This window comes from Rhinolophus sinicus, linkage group LG02, assembly GCF_036562045.2.
Source record: "Rhinolophus sinicus isolate RSC01 linkage group LG02, ASM3656204v1, whole genome shotgun sequence".
NCBI lineage: Eukaryota > Metazoa > Chordata > Mammalia > Chiroptera > Rhinolophidae > Rhinolophus > Rhinolophus sinicus.
Genome location: NC_133752.1, coordinates 138016431 through 138041844, shown reverse-complemented (window position 1 = coordinate 138041844; position 25414 = coordinate 138016431). Strand labels below are relative to the sequence as shown.

Here is a 25414-nt window from a genome sequence, read left to right as displayed (position 1 = left end):
CCAGTCCTCCACGTATTAAGATTGAAGTAAAAAATGATAAGAGATTCACCCAAGGTCACACGGTAGCCAGTGGCAAATCTAAGCCTAAAGTCAGGTCTCTTGGTATTTAATTCAGTGCAGTTTCTTTTATTCTTTGCTTCAGGTGAATTAATTTACTCATTAAAATGAAGGGGCTTAGCTAATCTTGAATCCCTTTTCATACAAAATTCTATAGTAGAACTTATTTCATGGACATAAGAGAATATGCCTGAAGAGGCAGACCAAAAAAAAAAAAAGGTAACAGGAAAGGTTATTCAAGCTTGACTCACTGTCCGTTTGCTTCTTGGTGAATTAGGTCCTAACGACTCTTGAGAGTACTCAAGCCAGCTTACATTTTGCTGAAGACCCTCCCACCTCACTGAAGTCCTTCAGGTGTCCTTCTCCTCTCTTCCTGGATAACGTACCAAGTATTCCAGTGGAAGATGATGAAAGGCAGAATCATCATTCACCGCCTCACGATAAACATTTGAGAAAAGACAGGCTAACTCAGAAAACTCCCTTTGAATGCAGCCAGTCTGAGGTTACATTTCTGGGCTTGGAGAACAAAACAGGAAGTCAGAGAAATGAGGATGCTTGCAGAATACCCGGTTCTTCTTGTGAAGAATGTCGGTCTCCAGAGCATGCAGCTCCATTCTGGGACTCGAGGGCCTGTGGCATGAATGTGGACCCTTCTGCAGAAACTCCAGGCCATTCCTGCAGGAGCAGGCGAGCGGAGGCGAGCTGCTCCTCCAAATTTTTCTGGAATGAATATGAACAGTACACAAAGGAAAAAATTTCACCAGAAGATAAAGAAGACGGCAGGTATTACCCAGGCACCTGAGTACAGGGGCCATCTTGGGAAGACTTTGTCTTTGTAAGTAATGCCAAGAGGACGGTCAGTGGTGAGTTCGGGTAATGCAGAGCAACAATCTGGACAATCCTATTCTTTTTTTCCCACTCGCAACACCGAGTGGCTTTAAAATTTGTTTTATTGGGTCATTGCCTCGTGATCAAACGTAAACTAAAGTGTAGCCATTCAAAATTACTTGAGATCATGGGCTCTGACCACAGACAAACAAAACAATCAAAACCTACCAAGAAGAGCCTGGATTCTAATGGCTTCTTCATTAACATTGTTATGAGTCTTCAGAATCTCTAGTCAGCTAAGTACGTTCAGTTCAGTTGGATTCTGTTGTTTGGTTTAGGTTGCTTGAGAAGGTTGTAGGAAGCGTCTAATTTGTAAATAGTAACAGATGCCCTTTTAAAAAGAATGTCCTTTTCATATATTTCATATATTTCATATATTTTGATTGACCTTTGGTATTTTTCTGTTCATCCCTGTGAAGCCTGCCTGGCTGAAAATGAGCCAGGTTTACCCCTGGCTATGCCTGTTCTATGTAGAGAGGAGATTCTTGCCCAAGATCTGTATTCTGTATTTAAACTCTTAGGATACTTTATCACACATATATGGTTGTTGACCGTTGTGCATTTTCTTTTTTTACAAACTTAGAGACCTATTATATCCTGACTAGAGTGTATAAAATTTTAATCAAGCAATTTTTGTTGTGAGAAAGTGGCTGGTCATAAGAGCCTAGGTCAGCTTTTTGTTTGATTCTCTACATTCCAGCGCTGGGCCTTTGCTCCTGGATCTCCCCCCTTTTGAAATCTTGCCCAATCCTTCAAAGCCCAGAAGATCTGCCGTCCTCCTGGAAGCTTCCCTAATCTCTCCAGCCTGATGTACTCACTTCATTAGTATTTCCATAGAATTGTTTTTGTATTTTATACTAGTCACTTTCTGAATTATATCAAAGTCGCTCATGCTGTCTTCTCTAACTAAACTACTGTATTAGTTTCCTACTGTCACTGTAACAAATTATCACAAATTTAGGGTGTTAAAACAATATAAATTAATTAATTTACAGTTGTGGAAGTCAGAAGTCCTTGGCATTCCTCTGGAGGCTTTAAGGGAGACAATTCATTCCTTTACCTATTCAAGCTTCTAAAGGCCACCTGCATTCGTTGCCTGATGGCCTCTTCCTTCACCCTCAAAGCCAGCAATGTAGCATCTTCGAGTCTAGGTCTCTCTCTTTCTCTCTGACCTCTCTTTCATCACCTCTTTCTCATACTTTGGCCCTCTTGCCTCTTTCTCATAAGGATACTTTGAATTGCATTGGGCCTACAAGATAATCCAGGAAAAATCTCTACATCTCAAGAGCCTTCATTTGATCACATTTGCAATGTCCTTTTTCTCCTGTAAAATGATATATTCACAGGTTTCTGGGATTGGGACATGGACATCTTTGGGGGACCATTACTCTGTCACATTCCCTGAGTGTGTGGGGGCCATCTCTTCAGGGCCTAGCATGTTAGCCTCTACAGGTCAGGTGTTTCCTTATAAATTAAGTTGAATTAAATTATCTCTATGAACCCCCACAATCAAAAATTCAACTACAGTAAACATTGTTGAGTAAATTAGTGAAGTGGGGATAATGACTGTCTTTACGATGATGCATAGAAACACTCCAAAAAACCATTTCCAGAGGATTTACAGGGTAGACCTCTAGCTTTCTGTGCATCAGAAGAATAGACACATGCCTTTTTTTTTTTTTTTTTTGGTGAGTCAGTATGGTTGGGTTACTCATAGTTGCATTAGAATTCAGATTTAAGAACCATTAATCAAAGAAGAAAGTCATCAGGAATCAGGGTCAGGTTAGCAGACCAAGGTTAGAAACATGGAGCTACAATTCTGGGAAAAAGGATCTCATGGCAGGAAGTGAGGTGCAAAACACAATAAGCCTTAGTCTGATTGACAGGCCCAGAAAAGGCCCCAGGTAAGCAGTAGGGAGGGGCCGCGCTCACAGGCTGATCTGCAGGGGGCTTGGCTGTCCAGTGCTATCTACCAGATCTGATCCTGACATGTGTGTTCGCAATGTTCCCAAACTGTCCTTGTGCTAAGACAGGTTGGGGGAAAGGGTTGGACTTGAGCTCATATCATTTTAATTCTTGTGACCTATCCTAGTTGGCAACTCTTATTATACATGTTAATGAAAACAAGCAGCAAAAATCTTTGGCATGTGGCTTTATATATAACAAACCATTCCGAGGCTGATTTAGCTTATTTAAGAGATGTAGTCTGAATGTGTTTGGCCTGAATTGGGCAAATTAGCCTGGAATCGAGTGAAGCTGCCACTAATAATTCAAATGAGGTAATCAAGATAATCAAGAATTGACTCTATGTTCAACTGCTTTTCACTTTGAATCTGGACCCCCAGTACTTTCAATGCCAGGTCCTTAAGGAATCTCTGATTAATCCCAGGCCTGCTCCATTACCGAGCACATGTGTAATCCGTTGGTTTGATGTTGATTTGAACTTGCTTCTTGGACTTAAAGCAGTGTTTTTCAGACTTTAATGTGCACCAGAATAAAGTGGAAGGCTTGTTAAAAACACACGTTGCTCGGCCCACCCACTTTCTGATGCAGTAGGTCTAGGGTCAGGAGTCTGGTTTTGAGCCAGTTCCCAGCTGGTGCTGATGCGGGTTCTATGCAGGCCCCTCAGAACCTCAAGTGTTCTCAGATTGTTCTAGATTAGTGGGTTCTATCTTTCCATCTAGGGTGTATGGTTTTTGAAAGAAGTATCATTTCTTTTCATTCTTTTATTATATATTTACCATGTTACCTGGCAGCATTTTGCTTAGCGTACAGTAGAACCTCTAGAAATCTTGTTACTCAGTGATCGCTTTGACTGGATCACCTTGCTAGGGGGTGACGATTTTGGACATCCAAAGGGCCAAGTCAGATTAGCTGACAATTACCTGACTAAGGATAGGGTGAGCAGATATCACTGTGGCTGGATATGACTAATTGTCTGCTGAGTGACCCAGTCCTCCTGACTAGATGTGCCTTCTAGTGGGTGTGCTAATAAATGTTAATTTATAGGAATTAAATCTTCCATTCCACTATGGGCAATAAGAGATAGATACCTCGTGGCTTCATGAGGTGTAAACTAAGACACGTGAAGAAGTCAATAATGAACCTTCACGTGTTCCCTCTGGTCAGCAAACATGAATTACTAAAGAATTTCACTCGTCTTCATCCTTGTAAGGCACCGTGGGCCATCCTCCAGGCAGGTCCTATTTACTTGTTAGGGTGTTTGTCCCATTTTATAAACGTGGAGAAAATACTTTGTTGTTTTTGAAAGTAGGTGTGAGATTTCTGACATAATCAATTTTAATTAACTTCTTGAGAATTGCTATAATGACCCGTGACTCATGGCGTAGTAGTGTGGTTTTCATGCAGAGGCATCAGCCTGTGTAAAACAACTTTTACGGCCCAAGGTACAGTGAGCATAGGAAGTGAGGGTTATTCTGAGTAGCATTTGTTAAGCTTCTTTCAGAAGCAAAGCACTGTATCAGCTACGAGGATACCAAGTAAGGAAGAAAAGGCATCTACCCCATTTAAGAGTTTGGTGATATCTGTTATTTGAACCACAAACTGATGGAACTGAACATAAAGGCTGAAAGGGTGAGGAGGAGGCAGAAATTACTGTGTACTTTCAAGAAGGTAAGAGAAGCTTGCTGGAAAGAGAGAAGGGAGCAAGAGAAATAGAAAAGTGTACCCAAGAAGCACTCCAGGATGGCTATCCAGGGAATTGGGGGCCCACAGCTCTACCAGAGCTCTGTACAACCCATCTTTGTTAGAAGATTGGGGTGAAGGCGAAGGAAACTGGGTCCAGAGCTTTGCATGCTCTTCCCCCCCCGCCCCCCATTTAAGCCTCACAGCCACTCTGAAGGTATGAATCCCATTTTATACAATAGGAAATTGACTCAGGGAGGTTAAGGAGATCTGAGGTCTTCCCAGATCTGGAAGAGCCAGGATTTGAATCCAATACTGTCTGACTTCAAAGCCCCTCTTTCTTATACTCAATATTGCGCAAAGAAGCCACTGTAGATTCCAGCTCCTATGAAAATGGATGGATGTGAAGTCGTGTCGTGCGGGAGATCCTGCTCACAGCGCCATTTGTCATGCGGGAGACCCTGCTCGGTCTCTGCTCCCGCTCCCCATACAAGAACGCAGGATATGGTGAGGCCAAAAAGGAACACACAAGGAGCCATAGATAGGGGAGTCATACTTAGTATATTCTCGCCGGCGGCACTATACTCTCACTGGAGGCTGGATCCACACTGTCCGCAACCAGCCATCCTAACTGCAATCCGCGCTTGCCAGCCCAGCCACCATCTTCTTGCTAGCCCCCATTTTCTTCTCTCTCCTCCTCTCTCTCCTTCTCTCCTCCTCGTAGCCACAGCAGTTATATTGTGGCCAATGGCTCACTGGTTACAGCTGACGGCCAACTAGCCACAGCTGATGGCCATGCAATCACAATTGGCCATTTACTACCTGAGCCAGCACCTGTCTATGTGAGGCCGAGAGCCTGGAAACTACTCTCTGGGGCTCCGCCCCCACAAGTCGTTTATTGATTCCAGGTATTTTCAGTAGGCACACAAGTCATGTTTTCTGCCTTTGTCATTATCCTGCTCCTCTGTTGCAGTTACCCACCTCTGCTGTCATTTGATGTGAGTTCAGTGAATTCATCCAGCCATCCAGCCATCCATCCATCCATTCATTGAATAAATATTTATCAATAGCCTCCTTTGTGTCGGGCACTGTTCTAGGAGCTGGGAATATGGTAAAGATCAAACCTCATAAAAACCTGTGCCCTCATGGAGCTTGCATTTGAGTGCATAAATGAATGAGCGGAAATGCCATGGGAGAGTTTTAATCTCAGTTCTAACACTAACTGGCCACTCTCATTGAGATCAGCTGCACGGAGCCATCTCAGAATGTTGTCCGACGTAGACCCTGGCTTCTCTGCCATCTCCATTCGTAGGGTTTCAGAGAGGTTTTCTCCTAGTCCTGTTGTATAGTTGATGTCTCCATGGTAGTCCATCACTTTGCTATTAGTGTTCACTAAGCAGTCTATGGCATGCTTTGTGGCAACTGTGACAGATCCTATTCTTCCACTGACCTATGATTCTTCAGGGCATTTATCTGGCTACTGAAAGCATCTTCAGCAGGCATCTTCTAAGAAATCTGAAGCCTCTACACATGCCTCACCTCACTATCACTGCATACTGGAATTGCCTATTGACTTCTCTCTTCTATTCCACAAAATTGAAACTTACCTGGGGGCAGGGGTTATATCCTGCCCATTTTTGTGTTCCTAATAGCTAGCACACTACCTAGTATATAATATGGCACAGTAAATATTTGTAAAATGAATAAATCAGTCCTTTAAAATATCAAAATCATTGATATCTAGTGTATCAAGACCATTATCTGATTGCACCCAAAGTTGGTCTTTCTAATGTCCATACTATCATCAGTCCATTGCTTAAATGATTCCATCTCACCATTCTTGGGTAAAAATTATTAATTTCAAATATCAACATCTGAGATATCTTTGAAAAGAGGAATTAGACATTGTGTACATTGCTTATAAATTTGCTTCATAGTAGAAAATGTTCCCAAACCATGTCTAAGCAATGATAACCAACATTTTGACAGGGACTAAGCTGGTGTTTGTTGTATTTTGTTTCCATCTTTCTGTCTCAAATCATTTAAAGCTAGTTGATGGCCCGTTGGACTTGACATGCACATGTGTTCTTGGGAGCCATTTTGATTCCCAGTGTCTACATTGCCTACGAATCCATCAAGTAAGAGCCTTCTGATTGATGCGGCCTCACAGCAAACTTTGTGGTCGTCTCTAGAAGTAGCACTATTTCTATAAATATTTCCAAAGTTGTTTATTTGCTCCTTAATTTTAAAGTTTTCTCATGGACCAACATTGAGTAGAACAGAGGATATGGAGGTAGAAAGAGCTTCCTTGCAGGAGATTCAGACTCAGTTAACATTGACGTGTCTCATAGTGAGCTAGGCGCATTCACACCTTTGAGCTTTAAACACCTATTGAGCTGGATTCGATGACTATAAGATCAAGGGAAGTGACCTTAAAGAAGTTGACTCTTATCCTGAATCACACTGATGTTGGAATGGAGGTTCGAACTGAAAACTCTTTATTCAAATCCAGGCAATATCTGCTCTGAAAAGGGACAACTTAAAAATTAAAAGTATCTTCTATTTGAAAATGAAAGCAGCTAAATAAATATGTGAGTTTATTATTTTATTAGTACCAATTTATATTCTCTCAGATTGGCAGGTATTGAACTGACGGACAAGAATATGGGCAAATGGGCGTTCTTGTCCACTGTTGGCAGGAGTGAAAATTGGCACAACCTTTCTGAGGTGATATGTATCAAATTTGGCAATAGGTATCAAAAATGTAAATGATGCTCTTCTACCCAGCAATTTGTTTAGGAATTTATCCTAGTGAATAAAAATTACACAAGTGTAAACAAGATGGCCAAGATGTATTTTATGATGTTATGATATGAGAACATTGGAAACAGCCTAGATGTCCTTCAAGATGGGTTGAATAAATTATAGCTCATACATACAATTGAGTTGTATGCAACAGTCATGAAAGATTAGTTAGATCTATGTTTACTATTATGGAAATTTGTCCCTGAAATATTATTGAATGAAAAATCAGACTCCAGAATAGCATGTTTCATATGGGCCCATGCATAACACTGGATATTTTAAAATAATATATGTTTCATAGAGAGGTCTTTGCCAAAAGGTTAATGATGATTTTTTCCTGGGCTGTGGTATTTGGGCGATCTTTACTTTCTTTAGATTTTTGTGTATTTGAAATTCTTATAATGAGCATGTATCATTTTTATTATCTGAAAATAATAAAACTATTTTTATTTTGGAAAAAAACATATCCTCTATATTTCTATATTTGCCTGGCTCTTTGCTGAGTTGTGCCTTTGGTTTCCACTGGCATCTAGTAATAACATTTCTATTCCATTGCCCTCTGTTGTTTCAGTCTTCCAAACTGAGTGACTGAAGCGCCCATATAGATTGTCTGGCATCCCCTGAGTAACACGTTTTGAGAGGGCTTATCGTGAAGCAATCCAAGAGACAAAACCAGACAAACTGAAATATAAGAATAGAGAATAGATTACAGTGACCAACTGAGAAGACTTTGTAATTAAATATTAGTCTTTTAAAATTACCCTTAATGTCTATACTTACAAATCAGTACTTCAAAGAGTAACCTGCGGTTAAATTTAAAAACCTTTGGGGAGATAACATTTACACCATGAAGTACTCATTCCCCAGACTTGTGCCCCATTCTCGCTTTTTAGCCTACATGAGATTTTTAACTTGCTGAATTTAGTAGACTTTGGGCTATATTTATCAGTTGAAAATTAAATTTGCAACAGTGCAGAGGAAGTGTGACTGGATACAGTGCTTTTCTCTGGCAGGCAGAAATGGAGCCTATGTAACAATGCTAATGGAATCCACAATGATGCATTAATTACAAAGAGAAATAGCAAAGTGTACTCCAGGGTGAGATACCAACTCCAATGAATTCTATCTGGAGGGACTGTTTTGTGGACATAACTAAGTTACACAGGATGTAAATACAATAAAAACACTTCCTAGGCCAATCTGGCTAAAAGATAAATTAGTGCTGGCTTCTTAAGAGCATGACACAGCCACAGATTGTTGTTCTTTTGATACCAAATGAATGTAGTGGTGCTATTTTTGTGTTTTCTGGAAGGCAAATGCCAGGTAATACCAATGGTACCACTGCCAAGATTTCAGCAAAAGAAAAGTTAAGGAACCTAATACACAAACAGTGTAAACTGGAGTTATTCTGACTCCATTTTACATTGGAGTGAGGTATAAATAACTTCTGGTGGTCTTCTTAATCTCCTTAATCCCATTATTCACTATGGATAATTTCATGTCATTCTGAGAGTGCACAGGCTAATTGTACAGCACTTGCTAAGCCATTAAACATTGGGCCTTGTGATATTTCTTTTTCTTTTATGTTTATAACACAGGATTTTCTTAAAAAGAGCTGCAATGACTTCAGTCAAGGGCAAATATTAACCTCTGACCTTTTTTTGTGTTTATCTTATATACCCCAGAGAAAAATGAAAGATCCCAGTACGCTTACAAAGCCAAAGATGCCTGTTTATATCAGCTCACTGCCGCCAACTCTAAGGCTATTGCCTGAGACAGGAGCAGAGCGATCTCTGACATTTTCATTAGGGGGAAATGATTCGTGTCATTACTAGTATCCTGCCTTGACCATTAAAATGTATTTCTCTAGTAAAACATTATTACCGTATTTTAGAATACATAGTCTGACACGTCCTCATCTTTCTCCCTATCTCACATCCTGGCATCATCTTTCCTTCTTTCAACAGTTATTTGAGTGAACCTAGTAGCATCATTGCATCCCGGTTAAAAGATCTCATCAATTACAGTGAAACTACACTTCCGTTTCACTTCAGCCGCTATTTCCACGGCTGCACTCTGGACCCTGTCATCACCTGAGACTGCTAACATCAGAAATCATAACATGTTGTCCCTGACTTTATAACGACATTCTATTATCTGATCCCTCCATTTATTTCCTGGCCTATCAATGGCCGTCTTCTTCCTCCCCCATCATCTTACTCCAGGTTTTTCTTCGTGGAAGCGAGGCCATGGGTTCATCTGCATCAAGGACAATGAGTGATTTTCCTTATGGAGAAGTAGAACCCTTACTAGGTATTTCAAACAGATGGAATTTAATATTGGGAATTGGTTATCAAAAGGTTGGAGAGACTAGAAGAACAAAAAAAAAGGAACATGTGAAGTTATCCAGAGATTAAGAGCTATAGGAAGCCATTCTTACTTTTGTGGATGAAGGAGTAAAAAGGGAAAAGTATAACTGAGAGCCCATGACTACTGCCCTACTGAGGCTGCTGAGAAGCTGCTGCAGATCCTTCTGGAACGGTGCTGCGCTTTCCTGCAGGAAAGCGGGAATGTGGGCTGTACCACCTGTGCAGCTGCTATGGTCACTGCTGGGGGCCACTAAGTAGAGAAAGATAAAGCTTCTCCCTTACTTCCATAATGAGCAGTTAGCTGTCAAGGGCATCTAGGAAATCCAGTTCTCTCTGAGCTACAGAGAAACGTACAGAAGGACAAGAATGGAGTTACAAGTCAACAGACAAATCTTCAAGTCAATCTATTAGTGCTTTGTCTCCTCGTAGGCAAATTAAATACGAAGCAGTACGATATGGCATAGGGGAATTAGTTGATCATGTGTATTTCTCAATGAAGGAAGTTTGAGATTGTCTCTTGCACTAGAGAAATGGTCTCTCCAAGAAAACTACGACGTTTGAGGTTGCTTAGCCAAGACGGCCACTCTCTGGGCAGGGCCTGGGGAAACACCTTCAAGTGGGCAGCTAACACTCCATTTCCTGGGCAGCTGTGGTCAACCAACATCTCTCTGCACAAACAGGACTTAAAGAAATTTCACTAAATGGCTGGTGACTGAGTTATATTTGTATTTGAGTTCCTATTCTTTCCATTTCTATATTCATGGGTCCCCTCCTGGCTTGTTCCTGTTTACATTTATTGTATGTGGATTCAACTAATTTAATTCGAAGGACACCCGTGTTTCTACCTCAATGCCAACCCTGTTTAATGACAACAAGATCTAAAAGGGCTGAGTAGTTCATCAAGGTCTTATAGCTTGTCAGTGGAAGCAGCAGAACTTCAACCCTGGTCTTGTTGCCCTAATCTGGTTATACTTGTCCGTTACACATAGAAATACCTAATATTTATTCAAGCAGACTGGTTCTTAGCCTTTTCTACCTGATTAAAAATATTTTTCCCCCCAAAAGTTTATAAACTTTGACACATTGTTGACACTTCTATGAATCTATCCTATGGAAATAGTCATGGACGTGCAAACAAATATAGCTAGAAAGGTGTTCTTTGCTACAGTATTTATAATAGTAAATAGCTGAAAAGAATCTAAATGTTCAACAACAGGAAATCTGTGAATTATAATTCAATGTACTCATTAACGCAATGTTATACAAGAATGTTCATCTACATTAAGTGGTAAAAGATTACTAAGTATTATGTAAAATGGGACTCTACTTTTTGCAAAAAGTATATGGATATATAATTGTAGAAAAAGGACTAGATGAAAATAAACAAAAATATCAAAAAGAAACTGGGTGTTAGGATTACCATGGTGTCTCCCTTCATTTTTGCTTATATTTTATAACTTTTGTACAATAATCATGTATTACTTTAATTTATAAATGATTGCAATCATTATTGCAAATTAATGTTTGCACTATTTGATGGGATTTCAACAGAAAATAAAAACTATATGTAACAACACATCAGTATTTTCATTATGTAGCTCTCTGCATAAAAAAGCTGCCTTTATCTTTGTTCTTCACGTGTTATTAATTTCCTGTAGTGATATTCCACTCTAATAGCTCTTTAAACGTATTAATCGCCTGTATTTCTTTCATATAAATACAGACAAGGCTTTTTGTTGTTCTCTGGGAGAAGCTATTATAAGACAGTGAGGAGAATGGCTGCCAAGCAAATAGTCAAGGGACTAAGCTTCATTTGTTAGAGCACTACAGTGATGCGGTAACATTTATGATTTTGCTTATAGTGTGGGAGAGTCAGCTGTCTACTAAAGCTGCAGAATGTACCTCTTCATACTCCGTCCTTTGCCAAGGTGTTGATGGGAATGGAGACCACACGAGAACGAGGGTAGATCAGCATGAAATATCCCCCTACTGGTCACGATGTTTGTATGTGAGGTGCAGCAGCAGTTGAATCAAGGAATGTTAATATTTAATTAGAATTCAATTAAACTTTAATTTAATTTCTAAATTCAAGGAATTTAAAGCCAGCAGAGTTAAAGGTAATGGGATGTAAAGTCCTCGGCTACGTGCGCGTCGTCTGTCTCATGTCCTCGTCCTCAACACTTCTCTTCCCTCCAGGGTTGATTCGCTCACTGCTGACCTCCCTGCCAGACATTTCTTCCCTGTCCAATGAAATATTCATTTGCTTGCAAAGAAACGTCACTTCATTCTTAACCTGCTTAAAGATATTTTCACCCTTCCTGTTGTCTTAACAATTCTATCCAGTAAAGGGTGCTTATTCTTCCACGAATCGGACACTTGTAGGCCTGGAGGAGGAGGTCTGATATTTCCAGCTCCATCTGCATTGCTGCTCCTACACCGCTGATCTCCCAGGCCTCCTAGGTCCCGTCATTGTGCTCTGCCCCTGGTGGGAGACTGGGTGCAGGTGCAGGTAGGATTGAGCTTGGGTGAACATCACCTGTGACAGCTTCAACTAGGGCACGGCAGCGCCATCTCTGCTCCAGGCTGGCAGGGCCACGGCATGTGATTGGTGGGCATTTGGCAGGGGTTAGTCTATCACCCACTCTGATCCAAGTACCAAGTATGTCCCGGTGGTTACCACTCCTCGGTAGCGACCCTTCTGCTCTGTTTTGGGGTGATGGGCTTTGGGAAGGGAAGATTGATTTCTTTGTGTCCGGCAGGGGTGCACCATATCAGGAGAGTTAGAAATCAGAAGCCAGTGAGCCATGCATAGACAGAGCCCCCACTGGGCGCCAAAGAGGGTCTGCACTCACTCTGCAAGTATGCCCATGTCAAAGGGACCACACCATGAGATAGCAAATAAAAATACTATGACAGGTCAAGAGAGAGAGACTGCAGAAAAAAGAAAAGTCTTTTTATTTTATTTTATTTTATTTTTTTCATTTTAGTACCTTTAGCAGCATTATATTTGAACAAAGACACCTACATTTTCGTTTTGCACTGGGCCCCACAAATTATTATATAGCCAGCTGCATCCAGCCCCATACAAAAATGTTACCACTTTTAGAGTTTATACAATCTGGCTATTTCACCCTCTGTCCCCAGTACTTTTGCACGCATACAATTGATCTCTTTACTAATATATTCACCCCCACTCCCAGCCCTCATGGGGTGGTAATTCATCACTTGTGTTGGACCCATGTACATCTAGCTCTCTTTCACAGACCTTCAGATTCAGTCGAGAACAATGCACGCCTGTGGCTCACCCTCCTTTACATTAGCCAACAGCTCCACCTCTCAACCCCAACACCGCGATTTACTGCACACACTGTGGGACAAATCAACCAGTTATGTGACACTGGACAAGTTCGCTGCTCTCTTGGAGCCACAGTTTCTTCACCTGCTGTCAGGTTTGGTAAAATGGTATATAGGACGCGCTTAGCATGACGTTTGGCACACGGGCGTTCCCACTGAATGTTTCCCCTTGGATCACAACTGCCTATCCCTCCAGCTCTCCCCTTCTTACTCCCATCAAAACTGGCTCCCAACACCAAGAGCTCTGGACTCCCGATTTCTCTCTTTTCTATCAGGACACCCCCCACCCCACCACTACCACATCCCCAGGCTTCACTTCCCCCTTTTGAAAATCTTGGCAGCACCCTCGGTTTCTTTTCTGCCATCTCTGATCTGCAAAAAAATGTCTAGTTCTTCTCTAGTTCCCTGCCATCTGCGTGCTCTGTTCCTGTACCTGAGCTCTGTGAAGTCACTGCTGTGTTGACTCGTGTCTACGCAGCTGTGGTCCCCACTTTAGCCATCCCCTCACTGCCGCTTAGCAGTCTTTCTACTGGTCTCAGGTCACCTGTCACCTCCCTACCCAACAGCAGTTGTTAGAAGGTTTCTCTTCAAGCCTCCTTTCCTTTTCTATCCTTGAACTCTGAGCCCCTGCCCCTGTTTCTACTCTAGTGGGAAGACGCAGCACTAGGCTTGACTCTTCATTCCATCTTCTGCTTATGGACAGACCCACCTGTCGCGTGTTTTCCCCTCCTTCCCTCACTCCCCCCATCTGTCTTCTTGGCTTTCACCTTGTATGCGCTGAATCCCTTTTCCTTGACTCAGTCAGTCATCCTTTCTACTTTGCCTTTACTCATTTTGCATGTCTGCTTCTCCTCAACATAGAAACCTGATTACATCTTTTTCAATATTTATGGAGGAGATCCCTTTAATCGTATCTTACTTAACTTCAGTATTTTTCTCAGCCTTGCTCTTTGCTAAAGGGCAATGTACCCTCTGCTAAAGGGTCACATTGGCTCACTCTCTTCTTTCACTTCCTGTTTGTCCCTCAGCTCCTTTAATTAGAGTTTGCTCTCCATTCCACTAGAATTTCTGTCTCTGAGACTTTGAATAACCTCCTAACTAGAAAGGATCGCTCTCTCACTCTCTCTTTCTCTTTTTTTCCTCTCTCCTTTTCTCCCTCTCCCTCCCTCCCTCCCTCCCTCCTTCAAGGATGTGGCTCTCAAGTTGTATTTCTACCGCTCTGACCCCTCCCTCTCTCTCCTTCTCTGCCTTCTTCACCTCCTCCTCTGCTGTTCCTTCAGAGGTTGCCATTCTCTGGGCTTCCACCTCTGCCCCTCTTCTCTTTTTACTGTCACAGCCTCCCTTGCTGAATTCATTTGCTCTTGTGGCTTTAACCACCCTCTCTTTTCTGATGACTGCTACAGTGCAGCGCTCCAAGCCCACTGGACCAGGGGAGCATGGCCGGTTGAGCTGAATGGACTTAGGTCAACCTATGCACGTCTCAGTTTCCTCATTTGTACACTGAGACTAATATAGATCATATGGGCTTGTTGTGAGGATTAAACTAAGGCAGCAAAGGCACAGTTCCTTGCACATATAAATGACTCAATAAATGGGAGCGATCCTGCTGCTGCCAATGACGATGCTGTTGACAGGTAGCTGCTATGTAACTGCTGGGTATTTGAAAAATCTCACCTACACGTGTTCCATCCCATCCGCTGGTAATATTAACTCTGGAAACTTTTCTTTTTCTTTTTTTTTTTTTACCCACTGGCACGTCTTTCTTCCCATAATCATAACATTTTGAACTGTTGCATGTTCTCTTCTTTGTCTCATGTCTAACCTGCTTCCCAGGCAGTCCCGTCTTTACTTCGCGACTTGAATAAGCTTCTGTTCTCCCTGATCTGGCCTTCTGAGGTCTGCAAACTTAAAGGATCCTGCTTTAAAGCCCTCTCCCACCCCTATGTAAGTCCTCGTTAATATTCACATTCTCAGTGTGTTTTTGTGCCGTATTTGTTATAATTCTGCTACTATCTAAGGAAAACTGTCTGGGGGACACTACCCCATAGGATAAAGGCCTGGTCCTTGCCTACTCTTCTACTTTATCTACTCTCCTGTAAGTGCACAGGCCTCACCAAATGAAGCCACTGACACTTCCCAGCAGGTGACATGCTGCTCCAGTTTCTCCATCTGAAACATCTGTCTCCACTCTCCCCTCCTCTGTGCAGACACCCCTCACCATTTCTCCCCTGGACCTTCGCCAAGTCAGCTACTTCTGCTCTGTTGATCAACCTTTTCTATAAATGTTTGCCTCTCAAATATATTGAACTTCACTTTTCAGTCATATCTTTCTCCCCAGAGCCTAGCCCAATGCCTGGCACATAGCAGACGTTTAGGGTCTACACAGCGATTGAACAGGTCAATCAAAAACAATGAAGGGGTCAAGTATATGGTGATGGGAAGATGTCGCGTCCAGCGCAACATGGGCAGTCAGGGTGCGAGAAGGGGCGGCTTTGGGTTAAGTTTTTAAGAAAGAAACAAACAGAGACTTAATGCGGTTTAAATCTCAGAGGGCCGGGGGGCCTCTAGTCTTGAAAGACTGGAGCCCAGAATGAAGCCAACTGGTGGTTTTTATTGGTAAGTACACAAGGGAATGTTATTGTTTTTTAACATGGTCTGTGAGACTCGTTTATCACGTTATAGAAATAACCCAAACAAATTATGTTGATCTTCAAACAGCCGAAGCAGAAAGTCCTTGAGGAGAGGTATGTGACTCTCTTGAGGGACAAATATCACATGTTGAAATTGTTTTACAGAGCTGAGCAGAGACAGCTTAATCTTATCGCTCTAAAGACTCTTCTCACAATTAAGTGAGAGGGGAAAGCCAGAGTAGCAGCGGCTTTTCTCAGGCAGGGGGAAGGGGAGACAAGGCCCCTTCCCAAATCTTTCTAAGGCAGCTCATGGGTGACTCCACGGATTCTGCCTGGCTTGAGATGTCACCCCTGTGGGGAATCTCACTCGTTATTGGCTGCAAACCCTCTTTTGGGGACCAGACAGAGAGAGACATGAGGTGCAAAACACCGAGACAAGCCAAGTCCCAAAGAGGCACAGTCTTACAGACTTTTCTCTCCTCAAGGGAAGACACAGGGGGTGGGGGGTGGGGTCAGGAATTGGCTAGGCTGTTGTGTGACAACAGGAAGAGAACTGACTCTGGGTGGTGAACACACTCTGTGATATACATATGCTGTTATCATGGAAATATACACTTTAAACCTATATCATTTTACTAACCAATGTCACCCCAATAAATTTACTAAAAAAAGAAAAACACGGGAAAAATGCTTCATCAGAATTCCACTAGGTGTCACTTTCTCTACATTTCAGGAAGAAACAGTGCAGGCACTTAGTAAATCATTTCTTTATGAAAAATTCAGTTGTGTGTTTAATTTTTAAAGTCATTTGTTGTTTGTTTAATGGAAACTGGAAATTCTGCCATGCTGTACAAGCCTTGAAGCGCTGTATGATTGCCAGCTCTTTCTGGTTCTTACAGATAATGTTAATATTCACATTCCTGTAAAAAAAAACAAAATTGAACATGGCATTTAATTTTGCACATTAAGAATTCAGATCACTGAATTTATATGAAAGTTTCTGCCATAGTTTTAGGTTAATATCCTTAAATAAGGTTACTATTTAATTAGTTCATTTCAAATATGCTCATATATTATCCCAAAGACCTTTATTTCTTTACCACACTTTTTCTCATTTAACTTCAGTTGCAAAATTAATGGTGTATTCCCACTAATCATCTTGACCTGCCTAATACCGAAGAGATTTTAATAAAGGGAGCAAAAGGGGGAGACGTTGATTTTACTGGCAATTAATAGCCACTTAAATGCGGTACAAATACACTTATCATAGACATAGTGCTTTGATATTCTTGATGGGCCTCCAAAGCAGCCATAGTATCAAGATTCTGTTTTTAAGGGAAAATATTGTTCTTAGTAACACTGAAAACGTAATAGAACAGCTAATGATTAAATACTGAGGTTGTACTCGCTGTCAACCTAGGAAACATAGAGACATCAACCAACGATTAAATGTCATTGGGCAAGTGCGTCAACAGAACACGCAGCAAGCACTGTGGGAGCACAAGGGAGGGATTAGTGACAGGGCCAGCACTTGATCGGATGGGCTGAAAGGAGCATTTCCAGTCAGCTTTGGGAAAGTCCATAAAATGTCTCCATCCCCTAACAGAAAGTCCATAAAATGTCTCCATCCCCTAACAGAAAGTCCATAAAATGTCTCCATTCCCCCATAATGACTGCATGTAGATGTGGGGTATGCCTCCATAGTGTCAGGGAAACTGTGTTTATATTCAGCAAACTTAGCGTGTGTGTGAGCAAAAAGCATAGGGTTTTTTGTGTTTATTTTTTCTCTTCGATAAACCACTTTAATGATGTGCACATCACCTACTTCAGGGCCTAAGAGAAACGTGACGCTTGTTCTACACTCACCTGTTCTTGTCAGGGTAACCCCAAGACCCTCCTCGAAGAGGGAGGATCCATCATGCAGTGAAAGCAGGTGTCTAACAGGCGGGTCCTAAGATGAAGGGTGAGCAAAGGTCTTGCAGTGATGCCCTTTAAACCCCTTTTGTCAGCTGTGCACAATTGCTCAGGGGTTTTGATATTAGGGATAGTTACACCACTCTGCAAAATCCTCAACAGCCATTGAACTGGATGGAGGAAGACCTTGCTTCTTCAGCTTGGCTTTTGCCCATCCCTGAGCCAATTCTGGAAAGAAAATTTGGAGAAATCTGGCCTACATGAGAGCCTCTCACCAGCTGTACTCTGAACCCCTGAAGCCATGTATTTTCTCACACAAGGAGAAGCAATTTCTATATCCTCTGCCTGGAACACTCTACCTGCCCGAAATGGAGTGACCGCCTCTTCTTCCTCTGGACATTCACAGAAGGTTGATTCCAGGTTTTGGTTCAATCTTTTTTCCTTGCAGAAAACCTTCTCTGACCTTTCGGATGAGGTCAAACCTCTGAAGTTCTGTTTCAGCTCTAAATATTCCTCTTTTGCCATATTTGTCTCTATTGCAATTTTGCATTGTTTTTCTGCTGTTAAGTATATGTTTTAAAATCTAAGTGTTAACGGGAGCAAAAATTCATTGGAATCAGACAAGGATAAAATGGGAGTGGTTAGGAGTGCTTCCCTTACAGGAGCTTAGGGAGACACTTTGATAGAGAAAACGTAGAAGCAAAGTAAGGACATTATTGATTGGCTATCACTTCAAGTCCAATTGGCTGTTTGTGATTGGCTGTCCTCAGGTTTCAATTTTGTAACTTTGAGGCACTTACAGGTTTTAGATTTTTGTTTGCTTATGTAGGCTGCTACAGTATATTAGCATCACTTCAATCTAATGGCCTCCTTGTTTAACTACTTTAACACTGGTAATTATTTAATTACTGGCTCCCAGAATTCAGCTGAAGCCTCCAGGAGAACTCCAGGTATGTCTTTGCTCACCATCACCTCGCAGAATCTCTGGCACAAAATAAGCATTCAATAAAGATTTGTTGAATAAATAAATGCAGATATGCATTTTCCAAAGAATGAATGAATGATGTTTTAAAAAAACTGCAACACTGATGGATTATTCTGGAAAAGGGGACAATAAATGTATGCTAGCCTTTTTCCTCAGAGAGAATTGTGGCGGGGGAGGTAAGCAGGAGTCCTCTGACTTTAAGCCTTGCTTGGAGAAAAACTCTATCTTCAAACTTTCTGGCAGTTCTTTAAAGGCAAAGCTCCTGACTCTAGAGTTGAAGGTCCTTTGTTTAGGAAACATTTGGAAATGTAACTAGTTCCATGGACTAGTGGACGAGGGCCAGGTGTGGTATACATGCCATGAAATCCCTCCATCATCCCAGCAGTGGACATGTCCACCCATTTCTCTGTGCTCGTTTAGTATGCATTTCCCTTTCTGTCGGAATGCACGTTAGAACCGTAGACTGTGAGAGCTGCACATGATTGCACCGAGTCACAATAACCTCACTTTATATGAGCCTCAAGGTTGTCCAGCCTTCTGCGGTCCTCTACACAAGTAAAATAGCTGTGTAACTGCAGGAAATACGGTCACCACCAGTCACGTGTGGGTATTCATACCGTAGGAGGATGTTGACATGGCTTATTGTCACCTATAACCACCAATGCTCCTGACTTCTCTTTAATCGCCTTGGTCCATCACCTCTTTGTCTTCCCTTGATGCTCCAGCTCTCTCTTTGTCACTTCACTCTCTTTTGGCCACACAGCCCCAGCCTTTCATTTCTAAGACCCTATGAGCCCAGCACTGAGGTTTGTAACTTGCTTTATAAAAAGCTGGAAGGAAACAGAGTGGGATTACTAAGCAAAATAAACTTTAGACTCAGATATCAGACTTTTCCTTCCTCCCACTTGTGCTACAGGCCAGCTTCTTGGCCTGGCTGGCTGCTGAGTTGCTTAAAGTGCTCTCACTTGCAATAAATTTCCTCATCTTGCTCCCCAATTCTCCACTCTTTGAGACCCCAACCTTCTGTCTCCAGCCCCTTCCACAAATCAGTTGTCATCTAAAGAAGTCCTCCAAGGACAATGCCATTTTTCCATTTTATCTACAACAGTTTCACTTACTCTTGTTAATTTTTCTCACCCTTGTTAGACTGACTATTGGTTTTGCATAGCCCAGAGTTTCCCAAAAGCTGTTATCTCTTCAAGATGAACTCTGCCGCGTTTTTCAAATAATTTTCCTCACTTGCTGTTTGTATTCTATTTTCATGAGAAAACAAAAGTCTCAAAGACTAAGTAATGTCAAAGTTGCATAGCTTGTCAGTGATAGATTTTAGGTCAGAATATTTTTTTCTGAGAATTCTGACTTCCAATCCAGTATACTTTCCATACAAATCTCTCTCTTTTTCTAGTCTGAGAGCTCCTTGAAGGTATGGAACAGCTATCTAGCTCAAAACAGTGCCTGGTAGTGTAAGATTATGCTACATGAATGTTTGCTGATGAATGGACATCATTCCCATTCCCATTACATTCTTTTAGATTCAAGCTCTCAGGATTTTCCCTCTGGCTCCAGTTGCCAACTGTGACCAGTAGAGGGCAGCAGAGGAGCAAAAGCTCTGGCCCTGGAGCGGATGGCTGAAGTGCGGCAACCAAGTCAAAGGCAGAAATATCAAAAACTGAAACATCATGTTATACAAAGCGCAGGGTTGTCTGATTTAGCTAATAAAAATACAGGGCACTCTATTCATTGTTTATCTGAAATTCAAATTAACTAGGTGTCCTGTATTTTACCTGTTAACTCTAACAAGTGCCATTGCACATGAAACATGTTGAAGAAGTGGCCTTGGTCTTTATCAGGAACCACTTGGAAGGAATTAGACAGGGAAGGTACATGGTGGGTAAATCAGACGGTAACAGTTGAAAGAGAATGGGTGACATCTCAAAATGTGGGTAATTCCTATCCCCATCAACAGCCTTTGGCACAGAGGACAGGGAATGTCCCATGGAAAAGATATTTGAACAAAGACTCAAAGATGGTGAGGGAGGTAGCCACCAGAGCGTTGGGCAGAACTATTCCAGACAGAGAGAACAGACAGTGCAAGGCCCTAAGGCAGAAGCATGTCTGACATGTTCAAGGAACAAAAAAGGGGCCAGTGTCGCTGAAGCAGAATGAGCAGAGGGGAAAGTAGGAGGTAAGAAGGTTGGTGAAAACGATGGGAGGACAGAGCATATAGGAACTTGTGGGCTTTTGCTTTCACCATGAGTGTGATGTGGAGCTGTTGCAGGGGTTTCAGCAAAGGAGCAACATACTGAGATCTGTTTTAGAAGGATCACTATGGCTGCTATGTTGAAAAAAGGGCTATTGGTAGCAAAACTGGAAGCAGGAGACCAGTTAGAAGATTATTGCAATAAGATAGCACAGAGAGGAAAGCAGAGATGAGACTAGGGTGAGAGCAGTGGGAATGGTGAGAAGTGATTAATTCTGGGTATACGTATTTTGAAGGTAGAGTCAATGGGACTTGCTGATGCATTGGATATGGGATCTATGAGACAGAGAGGAGTCAGATATGAATCCAAAGAGTTTGGCAAGAGGGGAGAATTGCTGGAGTGATATTCTTCAGTAGATGAGAGGGGATTGGATCTAGACCACATCTAAATGAGGACTACAGCTAAGTTCATATTTCATAAAATCAATGAAAAGGAACATAGTGCAAAGTAAAGCAGTAAAATATTCATAATACAAGGCCAGACAATTAAGTTCATGACCTCATCCTAGGAAAAGTGCTACATACGTCACTGCTAAATATCACTACAGTAATGTTTGAAGTCCTCCCCTTGGGAAGCTGTGCACCAATGCCAGTGTCTAGTCCATCCTTCAAAGCAATTTTGGAACTCTTTTTCTGGAATGGCCATAAGAGCTGTCGTTGTGTTACCCTTGATGTCCTGAATGTCATCAAAATGTCTTCCTTTCAATATTTCTTTTATCTTCGGGTACAGAAAGAAGTCATTGGGGGCCAGATCAGGTGAGTAAGGAGGGTGTTCCAATACAGTTATTTGTTTACTGGCTAAAAACTCCCTCACACACAGTGCTGTGTGAGCTGGTGCATTGTTGTGATGCAAGAGCCATGAATTGTTGGCAAAAAGTTCAGGTCATCTAACTTTTCCATGCAGCCTTTTCAGCACTTCCAAATAGTAAACGTGATTAACTGTTTGTCCAGTTGGTACAAATTCATAATGAATAATCCCTCTGATATAAAAAAAGGTTAGCAATATCATTGCAACTAGTTCACAAACTTAATTGTCAGAACTTGTACGTTTGCACTATGAGGGCAATGGATACAAAAGGAGAGAAAGTGGAGGTTGAGAGGCCAGCCAGGAGGAAGTTGTAATAAGTTAGGTGAGAAGGGTATAGAATAAGGTGTTGGTGTGACTCTTAGACTTGGGCAATCAGGGCTCCTACCAAGGGCCCCAGGGGGTCTAACTCATTGATGTGATTTCCTCAAATCTTTTATGACCCTCTTTGGTACCTGGGACCAGCTGAGATTTGATTGGCATCCATCTGTATGGGGCACTGCAATCTCAGACTGGGGCGCCAAGTGGGCTCAGTTCCAATTTCTCTATCATGGGGTGCTTTACCACCTGCTGTCTAATGAGTGGAGTTGACCAGATGTCCCAAGCTGCTTCATGATTCATGCTTATTCAGTCAGTCATCCTGGGCTGTGGCTAGGTCCTGGTTTGGGGAGAGTGACCTAGCAAACCAATCATGTCCCCTGGGCAACACAGTATTATTATTTTTTTATTCAAAGAATTGTGTGAGATTGGTCTGCCAAATTGATACTGGCATGCTGATTTAGGGTGACTTAAATTGTTTATATAGATAAGGACCCTGCAAAAAAATATTTGCTTGGGGCCTAAGGAGGGCCCTAAATGTGACATAGTAATGAAGGGGCAATCAGAGAGAGATTTTAAAGGAAAGGGAAGAATAGACACAACTTTGGGATTAAGTAGATGTGCTGATATCTGAGAGCCATCTTTTTAGGTGAATTCCCCCACTACAGAAATTCCTCAAACCCTGTGTTTACCCTGATCAGTTGGCAGTGATGTGATTTAGCAAAGAGATAGCAGGCGGAGTTTTTTGAAGAGCAGTGTGGGAGCTGGAAGGAAGTCATTTTTCTCAAAATATGGAGTCATGGTCAAATATTATGGGGAAGGTGTCAGCCAACAATAATCTCCCCCAAACAGAGCCAGCCTGGAAAGAGGTAAAGAGCATTCATTTCTCCCACAAGTACTATTAATCTTAGACACCTGAGAATAGAGTTCTTACATCCAGTAGCTACGTGAAAAATACATAACCCCCATATAATTTGAGTTATTTATCACTTATTGATGACCTCATGTTGTGGGTATCTTTATAATCTACTCTAAGATCTCAAAGAAGTGTGTGTGTGTGTGTGTGTGTGTGTGTGTGTGTGTGTGTTACACATCTCAAACAAACAAGAAAGAGGCAACAAATCAAGGAGTTTCATTTGGTGCAATATGAGTCCCACACAACCCAGTATATCCTGGGTGCATGCACAGAAATGGAGAACACAGAGCTGTGCCTGAATGGGTAGCAGCAAAGAATATGTCCACTGGAGCCAGACTCCCTGGGTTCAAGCCTGGCTCGGCCACTTCCAACCTCAAGCAAGTAGCAATGCGCTCATAAGTAAAATGGGCATTTTACTGGTACCCACATCATAGATGTACTGTGAAGAGTGAGTTAATTCATAAAAAACACTTTATGGTTGCACATTACAAAGACTCAAAAGTAGCCATTATCATTGTTTATATACTTAAAGAAAGATAAAAATACACAAATAGTTTATTTTTTGAATATGAAAACATTTTCTTATGCACTCCCCAAATTCTGTTTGCTTGCATCAAAAATGGCATTTTAGAGATTTTATATTTCTTAATGAAATCTGCCGTTGGGTAAAATGAGCTATTATCACAGTGTTATGGCAATTTTTTTTTTTTCCAGGAGGATTTTCCAATCCTTTTCTCTACTGCTGTGCATCTGCTTCCTTTAACCCCGGGGTAATTCTCTTCCTGCATTCTACTTCTTGTCTCTCTGTCAGTCGTTCTTTATCTTTGTTGCTCCTTATCATTCCAACCCATTCTTTATATTTTACTTTTCTCCAGTGCTTCAGAAGTTAGATGGCTTTTTTTCTCCCTTGAGCAGATGAAGATGTTGTATGTGGAAACCTCTCACAAGTGGAGGGAATTTTCTAGCCATTTAGAATAACCCCAGGAGAACATAGTAGCTGCTAATCTGAAGGCAGTTTGACTTCTGCAACCAGGCGGATCCCACGGAACACTCAAACGCATGTTCTGTGCCATGAAGTCTGTCTTCATCTACTGCTGATTATGGCTTGCATAAGCACAGCGCTTTTCACTTGTTCCCTGATTTGCTTTCCTTCTGTTCAATAATTCATCCCATAGCCATATAACGCACTATCTTATCAATGTCAACGTAATAACGTCTCTGCTGGTTTATATTGATCACCATATCTGAAAGAAATCTCCACTCCAGTCATTCTTTGTCCCTTTTGTTTTCTTTTATTATTATTATTATTAATTTCAGGTGTACAAAACAATGTAATAGTTAGTCATTTACACCCCTCCCCCAATCTGCTACCCTCTGACATCGTATTTAGCTGTTACAGTTACACTGACTCTATTCCTTATGCTGTACTCCACTTCCTGTGACTATAGATATATAAAATTATAGTTGACATTCATCACTATTCAGCTTCAGCTTCAGGTGTACAGTGCAGTGGTCAGGCATCTACACTGTTTGTCCCTTTAATGTCGCTTTTGTTCCTAGTTCTCATCCTTACTTGATATTTGCATTTACTTGCTCTTTGTCTCCTCCCACTAGAAGGTTCAGGATTTGTTTTTGTATTTTTATTATTTTTATTTTTTATTTAATTAAAGTTAGTAAAGTTACATAGATTTCAGGTATACAATTCTGTATTACATCATCTATAAATCCCATTGTGTGTTCACCACCCAGAATCAGTTCTCCTTCCATCACCATATATTTGATCCCCTTTACCCTCATCTACCACCCGCCTCCCCCCTTACCCTCTGGTAACCACTAAACTATTGTCTGTGTCTATGAGCTTTTGTTTTTAATTTGTTTCTCTTGTTCTTTTGTTGTTTTTGGTTTATATACCACATATCAGTGAAATCATATGGTTCTCTGCATTTTCTGTCTGACTTATTTCGCTTAGCATTATAATCTCAAGATCCATCCATGTTGTCACAAATGTTCCTATGTCATCTTACCACCGAATAGTATTCCATTGTGTATATATACCACAACTTCTTTATCCATTCATCTATTGAAGGACATTTTGGTTGTTTCCATGTCTTGGCCACCGTAAACAAAGCTGCAATGAACATTGGAGCACACATGTCTTTATGGATAAATGTTTTCAGATTTTTTGGGTAGATACCCAGGTGAGGGATTGCTGGGTCATATGGTAATTCTATTCGTAATTTTTGAGGAACCTCCTCCCTGCCTTCCATAGTGGCTGCACCAGTCTGCATTCCCACCAACAGTGTATGAGGGTTCCTTTTTCTCCACAGTCTCTCCAACACTTGTTACTATTTGTCTTGTTGAAGATAGCCATTCTGACTGGGGTGAGGTGATATCTCATTGTGGTTTTTATTTGCATTTCTCTGATGATTAGTGATGTTGAGCATTTTTTCATATGTCTATTTGCCATT

The 25414-nt window shown here is 41.5% G+C and overlaps 1 protein-coding gene across 2 annotated transcripts in view; it reads left to right on the top strand.

The window, feature by feature from the left end:
- The window catches only part of IRAK3 (interleukin 1 receptor associated kinase 3), a 56268-nt gene extending 44928 nt beyond the window's left edge, over positions 1-11340 (top strand). For both annotated transcript variants that reach the window (XM_074325455.1, XM_019732439.2), the window contains exon 12: positions 335-11340. In XM_074325455.1, coding sequence (XP_074181556.1) covers positions 335-859 — 525 coding nt within the window. In that variant the 3' untranslated portion in view covers positions 860-11340. The remainder of the gene's footprint in view (positions 1-334) is intronic.
- The last annotated feature ends 14074 nt before the right edge of the window (positions 11341-25414 follow it).